Raw genomic sequence first — 2,500 nt, 5'->3', positions numbered from 1 at the left:
TGATTGGGACAGCAACACTTGGTTGCTGTTGTTGTTGCGTAAAAACTATACCTCCGCTACTTCCAGAAACAACCGAAGGCGTTTGCACCGAAGCCGTTGCAATTGACTGGGAAAATCCAGGCCCTCCGGTACCTCCGCCACCAGCCACCGTCGTCAGGATAGCTTGATTTTGTGTAGCGGGCACCAGCGTGCTACTCGCTTGAATAGTAATCGTAGGCTGCGTAGAAATAGATTGAGCAAACTGTCCACCAACTGTACCTGCGCTGTTCGCCCCAATCAGTGATGCATTAGTGATGCTCGGTTGCGAAACTATCACCTTGCTATCAATGATGGGTGTTATCTGTATTTGGTTGTTGATCGTTCCTCCTTTGGCTGGCTTTGTGCTGGCAGTGCCATCTATCTGCGATATCTGTATATTACCGATCTGAGTTGGCACAGCTCCGGTGGTACCTATTGATTCGAATGTTTTCTCTAGCTTTTTGCCATTTTTCTTGTTTGCATTAGTAGCTACTCCTACTGTTGCATTAACCCCGGGGGATATCGATTTTTTCTTGACCAAACCAACCGACCCCTTACTACTACTGCTGTTGATACTAGGTGAGATCATGATGGATGTTGCTGGGGTAGAAGACGCAGTAAGCGGAGCAGTGGAAGCAGTACTACTTGACGGCACACTGGTTGCAGTGATAACATTGTTCTGCTGTTGCTGCTGGGTTTGCGCTACCGATCCTCCAACAAGATGTGGTTGCGTTTCAGCGATCAGTTGGTTTTGGATTTCGTTGATCTGACTTTGAAGGGTTGGTGTTACCTGCGTATTGTTTAGCACATTGTTCATCAAACTGTTAACGCAGATAGTATTGGTGTGAGCAGATGATACTGCTGTTGGAGTTATCGAAGACACTGGTGCAGTCGAAGTCTGCACAGTGGCAGTCGGTGCAACGGTGGCAACATTTACAATCTTTGACTCCTCACTCGATGAATTGCCAAATCGTGGTAACGAAACGGTGTAGGATGGTTGTCCAGAGTTTGGATCACTCGAAGGATCGATCGTAATCATAAACGAAGGTTGACCGTCATTCGCCGTTACAGTAGTGTTCTGGCACCCAGGTGTAGAGCTAGCTGACGTAGGAGTTTTGGGAGTACGTGGCGTTGTAATTGATCCATCGAGACCCGGAATCGAAATCGTGTAAGGGTACTCCACATTTGACGAAGCACTGCCAGCTCCAGCCGGGATAGTGATCATGATGTCATTGTTGGATGCAGCTCGATTCGTCTGCTGCTGCTGCGCCTGCGGTAGTTGCACCTGCACCTGCTGTGTTTGTGCCGGTGGAGGTGGGGGCGACATCAGATCCTTCACATTTCCGTCAGCTCCAGTAGCACTAATCCCTCCACTGGATACCGCATTCGTCGTTAAACCAGTATCGCTCTGTTCTATCACAATGTTGGCAGGATATTCGACTCCCGACGGATGAATATGCCCACTGGTGGTAGCGACTGGTGGTGGTGCAGTGCTCAATAACGGCGGTGGTTCATCGGAATCCATGAAATCATCATCCTCGATACCAATACCGGAGATCTTCATAAGATTTGCGAGATCGAGTTTGAATACCGTTGACGTGCTACCGCTGTTAGCATTCGAGGAGGACGATGGTGAGGAGGGAGAAGCTGAAAGACGGTCTCCGCTGTTGGATGTTACAGAAGAGGACGAAGATGAGGACGCAGCAGATGTAACGATTTGATGCTGCGCTTGGCTCGTAATCGGGACGGTTGGTTGCACCATTATTGGTGCCGCCGTAGCAACAGGCGGATGTATCGGTTTCGTCTTCTTATTCTTGTTCTTTCGATCCTTTTTCGGCTTCTCTGCATCGACCCTCGCCACACCGCCCGTCGATTGCTGTTGAACAGTCACCGATGGAACCACCGATGGTTGGATGTTTGCATTCGTGTGATTATACATTTGCTGTGGTTGTTGCTGCGATTGCTGTTGAGCTTTCGCTAGCCCACCGTCTGTCACAATCACTTGCTGACCGGAGGCCGTAGTTAGAATGTTAGTACCAGCCGGGTGCCCTCTTAGCCCATCGGCAGTTTGTATAAGTTGTGCCGCCTGTATCGAATGCCCATCTAATGTGGTAGTATTTATAATTTGCTGGCCTCCGGGATGTTGCTGCTGCTGTTGTTGTTGCGGCTGTTGTCCTTGTGCGGTCACGGCAATCGTGGTTCCAGGGGTAGCGCCTGGTGCCGTGGTAAATTGTATGTTTTGAGCACTAACCACCAATTCCCCTGGCTGGGCCTGTCCACCCGTTCCGGCCGCGCCCGGAGTAGTTGAAGGAGACACAAACGTTGCCCCACCAGGGCCTGTGGCGAGCTGCAGGTTAACGCCACCCAGCTGGTTAAGACTGATGTTCTGATTCGACAACCCGAATCCACCGACCTGAGCCTGCTGGAAGGGGGCTTGCAGTGAGGTGGTGGCTAGCAATTGCCCATTCAACCCATTCGACAT

General features: G+C 50.5%; 1 protein-coding gene across 6 annotated transcripts in view; it reads right to left on the bottom strand.

Moving 5' to 3' along the window:
* LOC126579568 (uncharacterized) overlaps nucleotides 1-2,500 on the bottom strand; it is a 41,888-nt gene that overhangs the window by 11,462 nt on the left and 27,926 nt on the right. For all 6 annotated transcript variants that reach the window (XM_050242978.1, XM_050243015.1, XM_050243006.1 and 3 more), the window contains exon 5: nucleotides 1-2,500. This exon is cut by the window's left edge; it is cut by the window's right edge and continues 1,323 nt beyond it. In XM_050242978.1, the coding sequence (XP_050098935.1) occupies nucleotides 1-2,500 (2,500 nt within the window).

The sequence above is a fragment of the Anopheles aquasalis genome, chromosome 2, assembly GCF_943734665.1.
Source record: "Anopheles aquasalis chromosome 2, idAnoAquaMG_Q_19, whole genome shotgun sequence".
Taxonomy (NCBI): Eukaryota; Metazoa; Arthropoda; class Insecta; order Diptera; family Culicidae; genus Anopheles; species Anopheles aquasalis.
Note: the sequence above shows the minus strand (reverse complement) of the source record. Positions and strands in the feature narration are given on the sequence as shown.